The 19,447-nt window shown below is 47.5% G+C and overlaps 1 protein-coding gene across 1 annotated transcript in view; it reads right to left on the reverse strand.

The window, feature by feature from the left end:
* Window positions 1–19,447, reverse strand: part of CHRNA7 (cholinergic receptor nicotinic alpha 7 subunit) — a 45,903-nt gene that overhangs the window by 5,518 nt on the left and 20,938 nt on the right. The window contains 4 exon segments of the mRNA XM_078592527.1: window positions 830–939; window positions 12,294–12,380; window positions 15,524–15,718; window positions 19,230–19,397. Of these exon segments, the coding sequence (XP_078448653.1) occupies window positions 830–939; window positions 12,294–12,380; window positions 15,524–15,718; window positions 19,230–19,397 (560 nt within the window).

Here is a 19,447-nt window from a genome sequence, read left to right on the forward strand (position 1 = left end):
AATTCCGTGATGCTTTCCTGGGTAATGATATAGCTTAAGTTTCACAATGAAAGTGAAAGCGTACGATTGGAGCAAATGTCACATTGAGAACATTGGGGTCATAACAACATCAACATCATGGGTTTAACAACTACACTGAAATCTTTGCTTTCATGCTTCGAGCTAAGTCCAAGTGTCTCCTTGCTCAAATGATTAATGAAGTGGGATTCATCTCCATTGGCAACACAACGCCAGTGGTAAAAACTCCATTATTATGGTGAGAGCCCGTATCTCCAAAGTGAAATAGTAAACCAAACCCTTGAACAGCCCTTTCTCTAGAAATCCTACACTTTTATGCTTTATAATTATTACGAGAAAGTTTGTTTCGTGCAAGTGTGGAGACATTTGAGTTATACAGTCCTATATTAATACTACTCTGAAGCCATTTGTCAGGCCACTGTTGCATACAGGTTTCCCTACACTGGATCATTCGTGGGCGGTGTTTGATCATACTTTCGATGCGTGTGGATGCCTTGATTCAGATATCACTCACCACTGATGTTAACCATCGTCAGAAATCAAACTCAGAGTTCAGCAGGTTCACAGTGCAGTGCGCTAACCACTGCTTCGCCGCTCCCCGAATGTATTCAAACAGTACAGCAAAAATAAGAATATTTCAAAATCGTTCCCACCTTGACATATTTTTCTATTCATAAACAGTAAAAACTTAAATTAAACTGATAACTCAAAAATGTATCATGCTTATGCGATCCGTGCGCTTACATATAGCGGGGGTGAAGGTTTGTGTGTGAGCACAGCTGCTGTCTGTATATGAAGTAAAGCCACTCACCCACTGTGGCATCTTCTTTCCGTCGGGGTTGCGGTGATGGTATTGCAAGACTATGACCGTGACCACCACTGAGAAGGCCACGATAATCATTGTGCTCGCAAAGTATTGACCTGCAGGTGGGTGTTGGGAACAGGGCACAAAAGGTTATGTCATGAAGGTGCGAACAAAGCTTGCGAAATGCACATACCGGCTGACATGCCTATAGATTGAATGAGCAAACATTTTTTTATCTTTTATGTCTCAATAAAATGCACCAAAGGAGCGAAAAGTGAAATATCCCTTTAACGATGTATATCCGTGTTGCAGCTTGCACTGCGCAAAGCACGAGCGCGTTCAAGACATGCGGCAATAAACCAAACCGCTACACGGCAGTATTAAAGTGGGAATAATGGAGAACTACATTGGATATCCTAAATAATAATCACGAGCTGTGGTTGGTAAATCCGTCGAGTATTGCGGTACACACGTGAGGAGAGGTAAAGGACAACGTAGACATGTTAAGCAATAAAAGGTGGTTTGTAGCTGGGCTGCATGACACTTTCATTCCGTGGCCTTGAATAATCTGAAAATGAATTTTATATTCATGGCATTTTTCTGCCCCCAAATGCTATTTTGCCACCGCCGCCCATATTGCGAGAGAGTAAGATTCCACATGATGTTACAGCTTCATTGCAAGCCACAACAAAACAATTCAAATTCATCTTCTGAAGTGCTGTATAGAGCATATCATTAACATCATTATCATCATCCATGGTCAATCCACCGCTGGATTGAGGCCTCCCCAAACCTCCACCACCACCTCTCACGATCATTTCACGTAATCACCTCGCACCTACACACGAACTGATTCAAATCTCATATATTTTATCTATATTTGTTTTATTTCATTACGTAACAATAAGGTGATTGTTAGAGTGTTTTTCTTTGCAAATTCTTGTTCCACGCTTCGATGCAAGACAATCGGGGCTCATGTTATATTGCCTTGTGGCATTTTTTTTAAATCCTCGGTCTCACTAGCAAAAAATTAACCCGTAAAAACAAAGTTTTTCACTATAAATCCTTTATATGCGTGGCGGCTAGAGTCCTCTCGTCCTCTGGCTTGAGATGGCTGCCACCTATGGGTCAGATGATTGCCTGCCACTATTAAGCAATTGGTAATTAAATATAAAAAAAAATTCCCTAAAATATTGAAAATTTTGGAAAAAAAATTGCACGAAAATAAATTGTTACGCACAACGAGTCTGTGTGCAAAATGTCAGCTCGATTGGATCACGGGAAGTGGGTTAAAAAACGACCGAAAGATTTGCACGGTCGTAAGCGCGCAAGCAAGCAAGCAAGTGAACTTAATAGAAAGGATTTAAAAGTAGACGTGTCTCACTTGTCTCCCTCCTGCTTGTTTAGGCAACCACTCAGTTTGGACAGAAATACTGCAATTGTGATTCGGCGGGGGCGTTTAAATGCGCCTTACAAATGTAAATTACTATTATTATTTTTTCCACAGCCCTAACCTTTTGAGTTTCGCAAAAGGGACGATTTTGAGGGCGAGAGATAAGCGCTTCGAGTTATGTTGGCGCGTGAGTTGTGGAGGTGTAAAGTAGGTTTGCCGCAGCAGAACCTATCGACAACGCAACATAGATTGTGATTTAATAGCAATAGAGTCTGAATAAGTGGTGAGTCCTTTTCAAAACAAGCATTCTTGTACAGGCGCTCTCCGAGCACAAGTTATCGTCTACACATCGGCCTGGCTTTGAACAATAATTGTCTTTGATTCTCACAGCATGTAACCTTTAATGTGCACCCCCCCCCTCCCTTTGCTTATCAGGACATAAGTGAATAATGAGATTACTCTGTTGCAATGCATTACTTGAATTTCGTTAGAGATTACATTTTTGAGACAGGTGACAATGTCGCCTGCTTGCTGTGACCTTCAGTCGAACAGCGATGTTAGCTGGTGGTACTTTCTCAGCAAGTGAATTGACATTTTAAATGGGTGGTGTGAAAGAGCGTGCAATCCCTATTTAGTCTGAGATCAATAAAATAGTGTTTGTAAAGGCAAGCTCATGGTCTGGCAACAATCATAATAACAACCTTATAATCATTTTAGGAATGTAATTGACGTGACTACGGTTCTTTAATACTAAGTGGCATTTGGTGGTGTCGTTGGGTTTCTTAATACGGTAAATGTACCCGTAAAATAATTGACATAAAAACAATCGCCAAATGGATTTCAGAAAGGCACCATCGGCATTCTTGCTGCACGCAGCAGTCATTCTGGCTGGGGATCGGGACGCCGTGGAAATGCAGTAAATTCTCGGATAGCGGCCGTTACGACATTGACAAACACGTCACACCGATGACTGAGATGAGTATCCAACGTTGGCAAATATGTTCTGGCATCTTTACAGCTCCTTTAATGATCCAATCTTTGTGTTCCTGCCACAATGTAAATGCCCGCAGCAATAGTGACAGCATTAGTGTGTCCTTTTTGCATGTTCCAAATCAAATGGCTAAAGAAGAGATGCAGAATACAAGAAGCGGAAAATCTCTCCTTTACTCGACGACAAAAGACTGCAGAGTTAAATATGCTGGTATCTTGTTCTTTTGTTTCATAGGAATCTGTGCAAGTTTAAACATGATTAAGCATATCTTTTTGCATTGTAACAAAATAAACCAATGTAAAGTTTTACCGTAGTGAAACATTTCCATTTTAATTGGACACGTTTGACAAGATGACGTGGTTGTCGCATGTTGTTGGAATGCTGACATTATTCGCCTTGTTAATGTTACAGGCCTTTGAGACACAAAACTAAATGTGATTTAGTCGGTGCAGTCATAAAAAAAAAAATTGACAATTTATGTCGCTACATTTTATATTTCTCAATGCGACATATCCACTGTCCTCTTAATAAAGTAGAGTAGTCTTCTTGGTTATTTCGGTAAAGTCACGTAGAAGGGAAATAATAAAATAATACAAATAAAACATAATAAAATAATTCTCACGACGTTTCGGCCACAACGCAAGCAGCCGTCCTCAGGTGAAGAACAGGTCAGTCGGAAAGACAGCGAAAGACAGAAAGACAGCGTCTTTCCGACAGACCTGTTCTTCACCTGAGGACGGCTGCTTGCGTTGTGGCCGAAACGTCGTGAGAATGATTTTATTAAGTTTTATTTTTATTATTTTATTATTTCCCTTCTACGTGACTTTACCGAAGTAACCAAGAAGATGAATCCCTGCAGTCACGAAAGCTTTAAATAGAAAAGTAGAGTAGAATAACATTTTCGAACTGAATATGCTTCACACCTCACCAGTTGATTAATCAGCCTATGCTTACATTTTAATTACCTCGAATTAATGAGAAGATTAAAATGTTCAATGCAAAGGTAGCAAACGGAGCATGCCGCCGAAAAAATGTTGGGGAGATTAGGCTGGGTTTCAGACGCGATGGGAATGTCTTTGCCATATCCCAGAGAAACATCGGATCTTCACGTGGTGGGGGTGGGGGGGTTGTTGGTTACTCGAGTGTACGTCGTCACGTTCCTGGCGAAATGGATCTCTCCAACCCTCCCAAACCGCCCCTGCAGGATCACAATTCGGTGCGGCACCTGGAGCAGTGGCGTTAGACAGTGACAGAATGTCACCATCAACTGTGAGCCGCTGGAGTTTGGAGAGAAACAAACAAAAGGAGTGCGGGGGGAGGGGCAATGCTTTACCCTTTATGTCTTATAAATCTTAGAGAATAAACTCTCCGTCGTGTAGGGTTCACTGCCTCCGCTCAACTCCTCCCTTCACTGCCGGTGGTTGCTGGGTCTTCTGACGACGTCACGTTTTGTTCCTCTGAGCCCTGAGACCACTCGTGGCAGGACCTCACCGTGGCCACGCTGATAGCATGCCGGTGCATTATTGATAAGGCATGCGTTTTTCCTGGGCGGGATGCTAAGCTTCGTGTCCCGTCTTATGCGTTCTGAACCTAATCCTTTGACACTCTTCGAAATCGAGAAAAAAACACACCGCGCGCTTCTGTGTGGTCTGTGGACAAAATCCTCGAAGGTAATTTATCTTCAAGGTCCAATTCTCGCCAAATGTAACTGCAGGTACCTCCTCAATAAGGTTACGGAGCTAATATGACCTGCTTTATCCCTCTTACGAACGAGATAAAGACGTCTCAGTGGGATTTCATTTTGATTTATATCGATATAACACGCCTACCTACCTAGGTACCCACCTATTTACTTTGAAAAAATAACCTTCCATCCTACATCCACATAACCCATTTCAGCCGGCTTTGTTTTGATCAGTGACCCGGAAAATATGTCCGTACCTGGCACACCACATCCAGTATAATAGCTCTCTTATGTCTGTGGCTATGGCTAGTGAAGTGAGACCTCCAGTATACCAGATAATGAGTGATAAATGAAGCCCTGCACTGAGCTCTATTCACTCAGTGGTGAACTTATGTGTGAGGGATGTAATCAACAAAAGCAATTGTTTTGAATCATGAATTGACAAATTAACATCTCGCTTAGCATCTACACGTTCTCATTAGCTCTGGAATAACATCTTGGCGAGCACATTACATGACGATAAAAAAAACTTTAAAGAAATTACTGCATACAACCTCCTCTTGTCGGGATAATTACTGGTTGATGAGAAAAATATGTTTGCTTACAATGGATTACAGGTCCCTGAAGGCTTTCTATACACGCCTATGTGAGGGTCCAGAAACAGACATTTTTTTAACCAATGTATCAGCGTGAGCATGACGCCCGCATGAACAGCACTTGCGCGCCTATTTTATTTTAGAGCCACAGCAGCTGCTCGCAACCAAACGTTCTACCGTCGCAATTCAAGTTCCCATTAACTGCATTCGCACCGGAGTTAATGCTCTGGACATATGCTCACCTGTTGCCTGTGCTCCCAGCAGGCTGGCATTTTGCTCAGAAGAAACACATTCATAGTCGCCGAAACTATGTTGTTGTTTTTTTAAGTCTGTGCTGACGACTGACGAGCAATAAACAAGTGAGTGGCAGGTCATTTGAAAGGGAAGTTGCTGTCAGTTTAACACATAGTCGACTTTCTAGACCAATCTTATCCATAATAGAAGATTTTGGGTTAGATCGGGTAAATATAAATGTGTCGTTAAACCCACCACCACCCGGCACAGCTAATCGGTAAGGTTTGCCGCGTGAACAAAACGTGCCAATTCGTTACAAGTACAGCACATCGGTTTGTTGGACAGTTAACCCACAACATTTACAATTCGAGTACGACGTTTTGCCATAAATTACAACTGGCATCATCAGGCGACAGCCAGAGTTGTGGAGAAATCCTCCTGTTTCGGTCTTAGAGGGATAGATGTAATGTCGTCATGTGCGTGTCAAACAGGTGCGAAGGCCAGAGGGATGGGGTTAATGTGTGCGTATTGGTGTGGCGTCGTGTTCCTTGCTGGTTAAAGAGGAATTGCACTGTGCAGGTTTCATGTCACGCCTGACATTGCTGAACCACAGGCTCCCTCACCTCTGCATCATTGTACAATTGCCACGACCATCGCACAAATGCCAACTCGGTAATAATGCCGTAGGTCTTGCAGAATGTTTTCCCAAGACCACGGGTGTATACGATTTAAACCCGGGTGCTTCGCATTCATAATTGCTGTCAATGGTTTGCAAAATTTCCACTGTCGGAAAAAAGCGTGATATTTATGTGCTGTGTGTAGGTGTTAACGGTGTATTCACGAATTACTTTTCCCAGCTAAATTGCACGTCCACCGAGGAGATGGAACAATGAAATCTCATCATATGCACGCCGCGAGGTGGAAATTATTGCATCGCAGAGTCGTGAAAGGTGACGGCAGCTTGAGCAGCCCTTTATCCAGCAGTAGACTGACCACGGCTGATGATAACGGTGATGATAAAAATATATGATTCAGTGTTACGATTCCCTTAAAAAATCAGGCAATTTGATTCAAAATCTTGTTTTTACTCTTTCATTTGTATTCTTCCATATTGGTCTCTTCATTTCGTCTCACTGCTTTTTGTGTTTCGTTTGTTGTCCTTCCCCCGCACATCCAATTAGCACGGTTGGCTACGTGCGGTGCGAAATAAGTTCAACATACATACCTGTAACATTAGCACCTAGGCATATTGATTTGAATAATATAATAATAATAAAACTGACCGACATACACGATTTGATTCATCATTGCACAACCTAATTATTTGCCAAGATCATAGCAATAAACTGTGCACAGATTTGTGAGTTTTCACCTGAGAGGGAGACTAAAGCAAGACACTGCAAAGCAAAGACGCTCCGACATGTGAGAAAGGAAGCGGTGGTTTTTAACTGAGATTTCTGATATTTAATGTCTCAAGGCAACCCTTCATAAATCCCTATTGTACAATATATTTCTTCTTTTATGTCAAATGCCCTTGGAAACAAAAACAGGTGGAAAAAAATCATTCTGCCAGACATCTTGGCAATATGATTTACTGAGAATGTTTCGAAGCAAAAAAGAGCCTTTTATGGGAGGGCAAGCAGAATGACAAATACAAATGCAGTAGTAACTCACAGCCCAAAGGTATTACCATCAAAAAAGTACATGTGGGGCCATGAATACTTTTCAAGGCCAGATAGAGAGGTCTTAATGCAAGGATTGCTTTCAACGGCATGTTGCGTTTTCAGCATATAATTTCAATATTGACAGACCGACTGCCAAGGGATTGAACGCGTCCGTGATAACGACCACCGGGGAGATGGAGCGATGGAATCAGTTCGTGTCTGGGTGTTCTGAGGCGGATTATGATATCACAGGATCGTGGGAAGCAGTGGTAGCTTTGGGAGGCATTCACAGCAGCAGTGGATTTATCATGGCTGATATTGATACGTTTCATCCAAGATGTGAATCATTGGAATGTGCTAATGTAAAATAAAGTATAATAAAAAGCGACAACATAATTTAAAAGTTTGCAAAATACTCATAAAACTGTTGGCATCCATCAAACGTTATTAATTAAATCTGAACATGATCCTAACATTCTATGTGTCCATTACATTTTGCTATGTTTGATTTATTTTTTATTTTTGTCCTGGCTTTTTTTTTTACCGTTTTTCATGCGCTTGTATTTCTCCCTCATTTTTGGCACGTCTCACATTTAGAATAGACATGTTGCCTCAAAGGGCTCTCGCCTGGATTAAAGATAGGATGTCTACCCACTCACTTATCTACCAACCTACCTACTAATCTTACACAATAAGTCCATTGACAAGGAGAGAGGGGGTTACCGTGTATAAAAAAAAAGTTCTCAAATCTCTTCTCCGCTACGTCTTGATATCCCTCATTTTAAAATGCAATGTACACACACGTACTGGCACACTGACACATTGCATAGGCAACATTAAGTAGGTGGAGTTGCAGCGGTGCCACTGCCCTGTGAACTCAGCGTCTGAAGTTCCTTTCCTGGCCACGGCTGACATGAGTGGCGAATTAAATCTGAGCCGGCCCTGTCCCCTCTGCCCCCGCCCGCGCCCCTAAATGACTCACGAAAAGTGGAGAGGCCTTCATTCAGCAATTCATTGACAATGTCTGTACTGTATATATAATTTTGTTTCAATAAGTGCAAATAAAATAATTGTTAAAGCCTAAATAGTTCACCAGCAGGTGTACAGCAAGTAAGTTGTGGGATTTCTTAATTGGTCCTCTGCCCAATGGCAGTGTCTTTGGCTCAAATTCCCTTCATCTTGCATGATCTTGAGCTTTCTTCTTCAGTCACTGCAAGGTCTCCTTTCTTGCTTAAAGTCATCAAGCAGCATCTTTATTTTGTCTGCCTTATTGGCCTTTCTTTCCCAACATCCGTCCTTCCAGAACTTTCTTCATCAAGCTCTCACTTCTGAAAATATTGCTCATCCGCATACATCATCCGTACTCGACAGTAAGCATTTCATCATCATCACCACGATCCATGGGCAGATAGCCCGTAGTAGATGTCCACTGGACATGTCGTCATTTGTTCCCACTTTCCTCTCTGTCTTGTGCCAATATGGCTCAAGTAGTGGCCACACCTTTCTGGCACCGATCTCTTGCGATGTCGTCGTCAAGCCATTCCCCATTAGATCTTCCTCTCTACTCTTAGGTTTTTTGGTAAAGTCACGTAGGTAAAAAAAGGAAGGCCAGCGTCTCGAGAAGCTGTGACTTCTTGTCTCGTGACTTTACCGAAACAACCTAAGAGTATGGATCCTTGCAGTCACGAAAGCTTCACATCTAGAATCTTCCTATCTTTCAGGTTCCTTCCATTTCAGCATTCGGTGCTCGTGCGTTTTTGTTCGAGGAGCCTTCTCCTGCAGCGTGTGCGGAGCCACCCAAAGTCCCCCGCCGTGGGAGTCCCTCTAATGTGGTGTACTCTGCTGAATGACTCCGACGGAGATGGCTGACAGGGCGGTGAAACCAACACCACAGTGCGATACCATCAGGTGCGGTGATGCTGCCACGCGCTTGGCTGGCTGCGGCAAGTGGGATCGATCGGTTGAAGCGATCTGCTAAACGCTGCTCAGCTCTTGCATCTGTTACTTGCGCGCTTTTTGGTGTTTCGTCTCGTTCTTGAAACCTGCGGCCGACTGCTGCGTCGCCCTCCGATACCATTGTGCACTTTGAGCGCTACTTGTTATTAGCACGGTTGGCTACGTACGGTGCGAAAGAAGTTCAACACGCATAGCACATTGTTACGTCGCATGAGAAGGAAGAATGAGAGCAACCTTTTCACGATTTGTCGCGATTCATTGAAAAGTTTTTGTTTTCTTGAGGGACGAGTGTACGCATATGCGCGCGTGTGTGTGCATTTTCGTAATGTGTGTTGAATGCACGCACGAACATGCCAATCGCAGGGATTGTTGTGTTTTCGCATGAAGGAAACAAAATTGCATTCATTTCCATGCGTTGATTTGAAATGCCCTCCACATTAACATGCAACGAGAAAATTAATATTGTTTGGGTACTGATAACAATTGGGAAATGGGAGTTGGATAAACCCACATGAGACACTTTTGTGCATTAACTGGTAATGCTAAATCGCGTAGCCTGCAGCTCGGATTTTAACATTCATCGTTGCGGGCAGGGATTGCACTCTTGTTCTGCGCTACGAACCCAACGAAGCCGAGTTAAAGTCCGAGCCATGGCCAACATCAGTGGCGAATGATGCCGACCTGCACTGGAGCAGCGTGGCGAAGTATGGCCCAACAGCTCCCATGACTGATGCGGCATTGCATTTACAAAGGGCTGTTAACATTAGAGTGACATTGGATATTTTTAAAACAATTTTTCTGTGAATACATTATTTGACAAACTCTCTCCCCCCCACCCCCCAGTAAATAATTATCCACTCAGTGATCATACAATAAAAATGGGCAGGAGTTACTTCTCTTACTTGCGATGAATATGCCTGCAGGCTGCTTCAATAAATTATACGCTATCGGCTTGTATCTGCACCTCATTACTGGTGTGTATTATGGCCAGACAGATAGACCTATGATTAGGTGGGGGTGTAAATTGGTGTCGAGAATAATCTTACTGGAGGCTAGTCTGCGAGGCCCCACAATCCTCTCATCAGATGCGAAGTAATGACGAGGCTTCAGTCTCTCCTGAAACCATGGATTACGAGCCTTGTTGACATCCGGCTTCAGCAGGCAATGCCAATGTCGATGAAGAAAATAGATTGATCTTTGGAACTTTGTTACGATTGTTCTTGAGCTCTGCTTGGGCTGGCGGTGAATCATTTTCCAAGCCTCCGCAGACCCGCCGCGCTCTTCAAGCGTTGTTAAACAAAGAGAGAGCCGCACGTGACAACTCGCTCCGTGTGAGACGACACTGCAGGCTGGCTCCAGATGGCGGACGCCTGAGACAGCAGCCGTCACTGCCGAGATTTCCAGCGGTCGTGTTTTGTTCCGAGGCTCACTTTGGTGGCACACATTGCGCCCTCGCCGTATGAACAAAGTAGAGAAGAACGAAAAGGGAAAGGCGCAGCCCTGCAATGTCTTGCTCACGCCACTTTTGGCGGAAGGGCTTCCACTCGGAGGGCGATCTAAGAGAGAACGTTTAGGGGGTGATTCGATCTCCTGTCCCTCGAAAGAGTTGGGAGTTCCCGCACCCTACCGCACCACACGAACAACGGCGGAGTACCCATTGATGCTGCTGGGTGGATCGAGGCGGTGCGGGGATTTACTAATAAAAATAACTTGCGCCGTTGTTTCGGCCGCTGTGCGGAAGATTGAACCGGCGACCTCTGGATTTCACGTCCAGCGCGCTGGCCGTGGCACCAAGGCAGCATCCTAAACATAGCGGGCATTGATTTTCTTGTTTTCGGACATGAAACGTGCGGAGCGTTGCTTCTCGCTCAGCAACGTAAAGTATTTGGCGTTGACGGAGGATCGCGTCGTGATGCCGTCCACTAAGAATGAGGGCGGGGCGAAGGGGGGGGGTTATCTGTGCAGTGAATTGCTCTGCCTTGAACGAGATCATGATACATGAGATCGTGATACACGAGATCATGATACATGAGATCGTGATACACGAGATCATGATACATGAGATCGTGATACACGAGATCATGATACATGAGATCGTGATACACGAGATCATGATACATGAGATCGTGATACACGAGATCATGATACATGAGATCGTGATACACGAGATCATGATACATGAGATCGTGATACACGAGATCATGATACATGAGATCGTGATACATGAGTGATACGATGGCCTCTTTCTGTGGCCTATGGCGTCTTCACCAAAGACGGAGTCCAACAGCTGCAAATGATTAATCGGTGCAAATCGTCCAAGTGGATACAAATGTCGATTACAAATGTTGCATGCCGTGTTAGAGTTATTGTTCACGGTAAGCAGTGGCGCGCAGATGATTATCCATGTTTGTGGGAGAGGGAGAATGAAAGGCTCAGAGAGATGCGCTTACTATTTTTGGGCTTAATCTGGATTTGCGCACGCATCTATCATCACGTGAAATTGAAATGTCTCCAACTCTATGCCACCAACATCCATTTAATTCATGTGGCTGTGTGTACACATACACACCTTATGGGACCTGGCAGAAGCATGGCACCCCTCCATTCAAGCGCAATTCAGATTGTCAGTGGCATTCTCCCGTTTGCTGTGTGCATCGTCTCTATTCAGAGTTTAAATTTATCGCTCAATATTTCCTGGAACCCTGCTAGGCCGGCTTGGAGTCGAGACGTTGGCACCACCTGTACCGACATCGTCAAATCACCAACAAAAAGGGGATCATGCAAATAACCGTATTCAATTCGCAACATTATCACGTCATCCGCTCCTATAAGCCATCTACAGAAGCTGGCGTCACTCGGCGTTTGGCCACCCTCGAAGTGGCACCGCTCTCTGCCCCGTGGACTGGACGTTGGCGTGCGGTGCGTTCGCGTTCGCCGCGCGTCTCCGCTCACCGATGAGCGGAACGGAGTCGGACGTGGCCGGCATGATTTCGGCGACCAGGAGCATGAAGACGGTCAGCGACAGCAGCACGGTGATGCCTGGACACAGAGGGGCACCGAGCGACAACCGCGGCGAGCGAGGCAAACGCTGAACCCAGATAATGCCGCTCTTTGATTTCTTATCTGTAATGTGCATTTATCCCCCCCCCCCCGCACGCTCTCCCAGCGGTACGCAGCCTATCTTGCAGAACAACAGCTGCGGCCAATTGAAGGGCGCTCGCAATCGTACCCCAAACAGATGCTGAATGCGGAGATTAAACGAGTTTAAGCAAGAATCTGCTCACAAAGGCCCCGACGGCTTTGACTCCGGATAATTGGCAACTACGTTAGGCTGGACCTAGTTAAGTTTAATTATGCACGCTACGTCCGATGCATGATCTCATTTATCGTCACCGCCGACATTTGTCTGAGCCAGGATCTCTCCCGGTAAATGAAAGCTGCGTGTGACCTTAATCCGATTGCGCAATGCGGGAGAGCGCCGGCATGCTGTGAGCATGTTGCGTGCAGGGTGCGTGCAGGGTGTGCGTGCAGGGTGCATGCGCACGTTGTGTCTGCAGGGTGTGTGCATTGTGTGTGTGCAAAGGGGCGCGCAAGCTGCTTGTGCAGGGTGCGTGTGTAAGGGTGTGCTCATGCTGCGTACGCATGACGTGTGCAAGGGGCACGCACGGTGCATGTGCATGGCCCGTGCAGGCTGTGCGTGCACAGGGTGTGTGGATTCTGTGTGTGCAAAGGGGGGTGCGCAAAACAACCCCCTACTTCCTCTTGGTGCCGGACGGGCAACGCTGTCGTGGACAGTGCTGTGGGGGGGAGGGCCAATTCCGATTGGCCTTTCCCCTCATGGCGTTTGTAACCACCACAGTGGCCAAATGGGGGCTCTGATGGGTGCGAGGGGCTGGTAACCCCTCCACCGTCAATTAATTACCACTAAACCACGAATGAATAATTTAATTAATAAGCTTGTGCCGGAGGCCCTGGGGGGACATACGTCTATGACGTCTCCTGGCCAAACCCCATTTGGCGCAGCCAGGATATTGAATCTTTACCCTCGGGGCTCCTCTAGAAATAACAAAAAGCCACTACGGATGGCCACGTGGAAAGTTCTAACGCTCACTGCGGAAGAGAGGCTGCCACTCCTCTGTCGGGAGCTGGACCAGTACCGCCTGGATGTCTGTGGTATTCAGGAGGTCCGGTGGACCAGCTCTGGCTCCTGCCACCATGAGGGGTGGATAGTCCTCTACTCGGGGCAGGAGATTACCAACAACAAGGAGTGGCTCTTTTTTCTGAACAAAAGAATGAAGGGGGCGTGGGAGCGTTGTGGTGAAGTGTGGAAAGCTGTAAGCCACAGGCTACTTTGGGCTCGCCTTCCCATCAACCGGAGGCGAGGAGTGGTGGTCGTGGGGGCATAAGGCTGCTTTAGGTACGCGGTCCAGACCTCCCGAGAGACCCTGGCTGACAGAGGAGGTGTTCAAGCTGGCTGAGACAAAGCGACAGGCCCACTCTAATCGTCTACAGCCTCCCACGTCAGAGAATGAGGAGGCTTACCGCAGCCTTCGCTCGGAGGTTCGGAGAGCCGTGAGGCGCTGCAAGGATGGGTGGTGGTCGCGGGTTGCTGAGGAGATGGAGTCTGCCTCAATGGCCTGCGATCACAAATCCCTATTTAACTCCATCAAAAAAATAACCTGCAGCGCCACACCTATTACCATCATTTGGGGAAAAAACGGTGATCCAATCTCTGACCCCCAGGAACAGGTTTGCAGATTTGCTGAGCATTTATGTGAAGTCCTGGGGGAGGGGAAATCCCTCGACATGGAAAACATTGTGGGACAAAGTGGGGATGACCCTGCTGAGGCTGCGGTGCCTCAAATATTGGAAGAAGAAGTCACCCCCTTTGAGTGGCTGGCTGAGGTGCCATCTGTTGAGGAAGTACTGAAGGCGATCCAGAGTCTGAGACCAGGAAAGGCACCAGGCAGAGATGATCTCCCAAGCGAAATGCTGAGGGAGGGTGGCGTTTGTGCACAGACTGCCCTACTTGACATCATAACAATAGTCTGGACCACTTGATGGGTTCCACATGATTGGAAGGATGCCCTTGTGGTCATGCTCTTTAAGAAGGGAGACCGCACAGACTGTGTGCCGGGAAAGGTCCTGTCTAGGATTATTCAACATCGCCTTGCCAGGCACACTGAGGAGAGGCTTGCGGAGCCCCAATGTGGTGTCAGTAAAGGGTGGTCCTGCACAGATGCTATATTCTCTGACCGTTTGCTACAGCAGAGGTGTAGGGAATTCCAACAAGACCTAAATCTCTGTTTTATTGACCTGGTCAAGGCCTATGATACCATCAGTAGGCCTGGGCTCTGGGTTGTTATTCGTGCTTTCGGAGTCCCTGACCCTCTGCTCACGATCATTAAGGACCTTCATGATGGTGAGCGGGCCTGGGTAAAACTACGTGGACAGGAGTCGGAGCTATTCCCTGTTCACCTTGGGGTGCGACAGGGATGTCCTCTGGCTCCAACATTATTGAACATAATCTTTCGACCAGGAAGTTCGTGAAGCCTTTGATGGCTGTACCAGAGGAATTTCCATCTCAGTCAGTTGACCCATGGCACCTGGCTCTGCCCCGTGACCTCCTGCCAGCGGGCGTTCGACACTTCAGGTGGTCTCAAGGTGCACATAGCCTGGCACAAGCGTCGTGGTGGTTGTTGTGGGTGTGCATGGTGTCTTTGTGTGAAGGCTGCGTAGATTCTGTGTGTGCAAAGGGGGGGGGGGGGGTGCGCGCTGGGTGTGCATGGTGTGTGTGTGTGCAGGCTGCGTGTGTTCTGTGTGTGTGCAAAGGGGGGGGGGTGTGCGCGCTGGGTGTGCATGGTGTGTGGGTGTGCAGGCTGCGTGTGTTCTGTGTGTGTGCAAAGGGGGGGGGGGGGTGGTGTGCGCGCTGCGTGTGCATGGTGTGTGTGTGTGCAGGCTGCGTGTGTTCTGTGTGTGTGCAAAGGGGGGGGGGGGGAGGGCGCGCGCTGCGTGTGCATGGTGTGTGTGTGTGTGCAGGCTGCGTGTGTTCTGTGTGTGTGCAAAGGGGGGGGGGGGGCGCGCTGGGTGTGCATGGTGTGTGTGTGTGCAGGCTGCGTGTGTTCTGTGTGTGTGCAAAGGGGGGGGGGGGGGTGGCGCGCTGCGTGTGCAGGAGGACGCACCGAGCGAGATCTTCTCCCCGGAGTCGGCGGGCAGCAGGAACACGAGCAGGGATAGCGCCGAGATGAGCACGCACGGCACCAGCAGGTTGAGGCCATAGTAGAGGGTGCGCCGGCGGATGGTCAGCGTGTACGTCACGTCGGGGTACGGCTCTTGGCAGCAGTCGTAGTACAGCTCGTTCCTCTTGCCTGGGATCTCTGCGTTGTGAGATGTAACGACGATGACGACGGCGGTTACGATTGCTGCTTCCATTGAGCTGAACCAACATGAAGGTATCGTCACGGACGGAGTCTTTGCTGCCACCTGTATTGACAGCCACAATGCTAAATCCTATGTGAACACATTATGCGGTGATGCTGTGTTGGCAGTGGTGCACAAGAACATGAACACTAGCACTCAGCACATTTGTCAATAACGCTGCCTTAACAAAAAGATAAATATATATAAACAGTGACGTTCATAGAAGGGCTATTGCCTGAAACGTCAACGATTATATATATATATTCATTTTCTCTGAATGCATTGTCATCAGCGCCACCCAGAAGGTGGAGGGTCAAAAGGGCAATTTTCCCCGGGCCTCACAGAGGATGGACGAGGGGGCCCCACCTGGCATTTTGGCTCATGCCTGCAGCCCTTCTGGGCTTCCAGGAACCTCCGATTACCAACATCGCAAAGTGGTCTCTTGCTGTCTGGAAAATAACTCCCCAGAGAATATTGAGTTATCATTTCAGGATGACAAAAAAAAACTATTCCGGTTGTACTGCGACAACATTGCGTTAATCGACTTCTCATTCATTATTCGGTAAAAACAAAAATGAAGCAATAATAATTTGCATTCTTCTACTTTGCGGTCAATTTGGTGCGAATTAATCCGTCGCAATGAGCAAGGTGGCATTTTGAATCCACGCCGCAACAATTGCTAAATAAAAATCCCACACGAACAAAAGAGAGCCCCGTGGCTAGAGAGGTAAATGCTCTCTGCCAGAACAATAGGGCCCGGAAATAAAGGGCTCACGGAGATCATCTATTGTGGACGGTGCGAGTGGAAGTCGGACGCTCTACCCTCCTTGAAGGCCCATCTGCCTTGCCCACTGTGCCATGCCAGAACCGATTAAAGCTTCCGCTTGGCAATACCAATGAAGCAGCATGGCTAATGAGCTCTGTCCCTTTGCATTACATCTTACTGCATTGACTCAATCTCTTCTTTCTAAGAACAAAACTAATCTCAATCCAGTGATGAATGGTGTGGCCTGCTTGGTATATCGGTCAAATGTGCGACTGGTGTGCCGTACCAAAGAGGTTCCCATTGGACTACAATGCTCTCCCCATCGCCACGAAGCATAAATATACTATTGATCTCTCTACCCCTCTGTAGATTTGGCATGGAATTAGTAATCAGCGTTGCATATGCTTGAACTACAATGACGTGGGTACAGAAAGAGGAACACGCCGATTGGGGCACAAGCACAGGTGGATGGAATCATTCGAACTGTTGAGATGGGTTGAGTGATGACGGCTGATCACATCTGGAACACTGACGCCGAGTGGTAGCCACGAAGTTAACGAACCCAAGTGGACGTCCACTGAGGAGGTGGAGCGACGAAATGGGTTTGTGTGCCAGGCGATGGGTGAACGGTTACATCGCAGGATCATCGCGGTTGGCGGCCTCTGGGAGAGGCCTTCATCCAGCAGTGGATTGACCAAGGGTGATGATGGCGGTGACGATGACTGCAGATGCAAACGATGAGCTTGAAGAACAGAAGGTGGGACTTTTCCATGACAGCCACTCGCACAACCTTCCAGTACTCTGCGTCTCACTGGCACGACGTTTCTGTATGGCCCCGTCTCAGTCTCCCGTGCGTATGAATATGAGGGGGGAGGGGCTGTTACTTTTATGATTTCCTCGCCAAATATATTTGCTCACGCGGGGAGAAAGTGTCTCTGTATGCCCAATTTCATTTGGGTTGGCCAGACACTCGCCACTTAAAAGGTTCCACATTTCCCTTGACTAGCATTGTGCTTTCAATACTCCGAATATTCAACGCGTAAATTACACCAGAACAAGGGAAACGTACGGTTGTGGAATGTATTGATGGCATATAATTTTTTGGGCATTGCACAGCCATATCCATCTTCCTGCCGCCAGGCGACGCACAGTGAAATTAGGGAAGGTTTTTTTTCAGAATGCACGGGATGATGCGGCAGCGGTGAACATTTATAAAAATGTGCGTCCCGTGAGCACCTGGGAAGGAAAAGTTCACAAGCCGCGGCACGCGGATCCATATCAATTGGGAGCTTCCCCCCCCCCCACCACCACCCCTTCCTACGAGCACCTCGCTTCTGCGCAATGGATGATGACACTTTACACAAACAGTAATTATGAATAGTAATGTAATCGCAGCTTCGTTTACCCAGGAAATCGTAACTCAGTATTAAGGCTCGTTTTTCAATCCAGGCCGCCCATAGATTAATATGTGTTGCTCGTGTGCGGCGCACGCTCGTAGCAACAAAAAAAACAAGACTCGCGTTCAATTCAATACTCTGTGCGGTGAAGCTCAAGGTGCAGCCCTGCAATGCGTTACTGCTGGCAGAGAGGCCTCCACGAGAGAGTTTTTGGCCTACTCTTCCACGTTCGTCAAATCTGTAAAGGACGAGCAAAACCTCATCGTAGCGAAAACAATTTGTGCGGGCCGGAAAATCAGGAGTTTCAAACATCACTCAAAACTGTGCAAAAACGCACACAGCCAACTGTCCGTGTGCAACGTTCATTTTCATTTCCTGAAGAAGTGCATTCTAGCCTTCCACGTTGGCCAGATGTCTTGGAAGTGGTGGGAGGACCCACAATTGACCCCACCACACGCAACGTGTCTATCAACAAACTCTCCCATTACCCACTGAGTTTGGCGGGTGGACAGAGGCAGTGGGAATTTAAGAAACGTGCAACATTGCTTCAGCTGCCGCACCAGCAGACCGACTGCACATACAAAGTGCTAACCATTACAGCACCCTATTACAATAGTAATAATTTAATAAAGGCTTTGTTAACCCCATATTTTTTAACTCAGTCTCAGGGCTCATTTTTCAATCTCGGCAGCCCATAGATTAATAGTGATTTTTTTTTATGTCCGCGTGTGACCCTTGCTTGTGAAATCTCCGCGTTAATGCCCCATAGACACCGTGCAAATTAACGCGGTCGTATTGTGTATCGCAACGCCGCCCGACTAGTCAGAGCACTAATACGGCTCTGAAGAGTGGCAACTGAAGACCTCATCAGGGCCAAAGCCGTTGACGCCACCACACCTCCATGGTGCACTCCACCCTCCTCCCGGCCCGACAGCGGCTGCTGCACAGCAGACACACGACCTGCAGGACCTGCTCCCACCAACTGGTGCCCTGTCCTTCCCCGCTTGGTTTGCAGGACTTTTGGGGGCCACTACAATGCTCGTCTTGGCAACTGGCGCTAACCCTCCGCCATCCTGCACACGCTTCCCCATGGCCGTGATCACATCAACACATCACACCTGGACAGCGTCATCATGTCGGGACCAGCGTCGCAAAGACATATTCCGCGGCACTGCCTATCCATCACAGCTCGGCCACCAAAGACAAAGATCCCCCCCGTATAGCCTGAACAGACAATTGGGGCAAGTGCCGTTAGCGGCCTCCGCACACACACGCACACACGGTCACCCTCGGCGAGCAACGCACCCACGAGGTCCCACTCCCCGTTGGCGATGTAGCCCGACGTGTCGGCCTCCAGCATCTGCAGGTCAATGAGCCAACCGTCGTGCGTCCACGAGCCGAACTTGAGGTCACACTTCTGCACGTCGAACGGGAACCAGCGCACGTCGATGTAGCACGTGCTCTTCAGCATTCCTGTCTCGCGGAACGCACGGGGGGAGGAGGGGCGGGGAGTTGGGGGTGGG

Source organism: Lampetra planeri, chromosome 3 (genome assembly GCF_965212315.1).
Source record: "Lampetra planeri chromosome 3, kcLamPlan1.2.h2, whole genome shotgun sequence".
In the NCBI taxonomy this organism is placed as follows: domain Eukaryota; kingdom Metazoa; phylum Chordata; class Hyperoartia; order Petromyzontiformes; family Petromyzontidae; genus Lampetra; species Lampetra planeri.